General features: G+C 65.4%; 1 protein-coding gene across 1 annotated transcript in view; it reads left to right on the forward strand.

Moving 5' to 3' along the window:
* Positions 1 to 723: 723 nt before the first annotated feature.
* LOC112963198 (tenascin-X-like) overlaps positions 724 to 1,077 on the forward strand; it is a gene marked incomplete at its 3' end in the record, with an annotated part of 29,518 nt that continues 29,164 nt past the window's right edge. The window contains exon 1 of the mRNA XM_026060026.1: positions 724 to 940. Within this exon, the coding sequence (XP_025915811.1) occupies positions 724 to 940 (217 nt within the window). The remainder of the gene's footprint in view (positions 941 to 1,077) is intronic.

Below are 1,077 nucleotides of genomic sequence, written 5' to 3' on the forward strand. Positions count from 1 at the left end.
TGGGGCTGTGGGTGGGTGCTGTGGGTCGGTGATGCCATGGGCAGGTGCCATGGTGGGGGGGGGTGCTGGGGGTGAGTGATACCATGGGTCATGGGTGAGCTGCGGGTCATGGGTGATGCTGTGGGTCATGGATGATGTTATGGGTCGGGTCATGGTGCTATGGGTGGGTGATGCCATAGGTCAGTGGTGTGGGTTGGTGGCATGGGACAGTGCTGTGGGTCACAGCTGCTGTGGGTCCGTGCTGTGGGTGGGTGGTGCTGTGGGGCACGGGTGCTGGGGGTGGGTGATGCCATGGGTGATGGGTGCTGTGGGTCTGCACTGTGGGTGGGTGATGCCATGGGGCAGGGCCATGGGTGGGAGCCATAGGTGGGTGACACTGTGGGTCAGGTCCTGTGTGGTGACACTGTGGGTGACATTGTGGGTGACACTGTAGGTAGGGGACGGCATGGATCGGTGCCTGGGTGGTGATGCTGTGGGTGATGCTGTGGGTCAGGGCCACCATAGGTTGGTGCTTGGGTGGTGACACCATTGTTGACACCATGGGACAGGGCCAAAGGTGGTGGCACTGTGGGTTGGTGATACCATGGGTGACACCATGGATCAGGGCCACAGGTGGTGACACCATGGGACAGGGCCAAAGTTGGTGGCACTGTGGGTGATGGCATGGGTTGGTGATGCCGTGGGTCGGTGCCCTGGTGGTGACGCGCGTGTCCCTGCAGGAGCATGTGGCCGGGGCTGGCGCTGGTGTTGGTGGTGCTGACGGGGGCCTGGGGGGACAAGGGGCCTCCCTGGGTCCCCCCTGGCCCCACGGCAGCGCCAGGGCACCCGTGTGGGGCGGCGGTGCTCGAGGACCTGCTGAGCCGCCTGCGGGCCCTGGAGGGGCAAGTGCGGGCACTGCAGAGCCAGTGTGGGGCTGAGAGCTGGCCCCAGGCTGGCACCGGTATGGGGACGGGTGGACACGGGGGGCCATGGGGGACATGGAGGATGTGGAGGGACATGAAGGGACATGGGCCATGGGGGGCCATGGAGGGACATGGAGGGAGATGGGAGGACATGGGGGGACATGGAGGGACATGG

Source organism: Apteryx rowi, unplaced genomic scaffold, assembly GCF_003343035.1.
Source record: "Apteryx rowi isolate R43461 unplaced genomic scaffold, aptRow1 scaffold_1638, whole genome shotgun sequence".
Classification (NCBI taxonomy): Eukaryota; Metazoa; Chordata; class Aves; order Apterygiformes; family Apterygidae; genus Apteryx; species Apteryx rowi.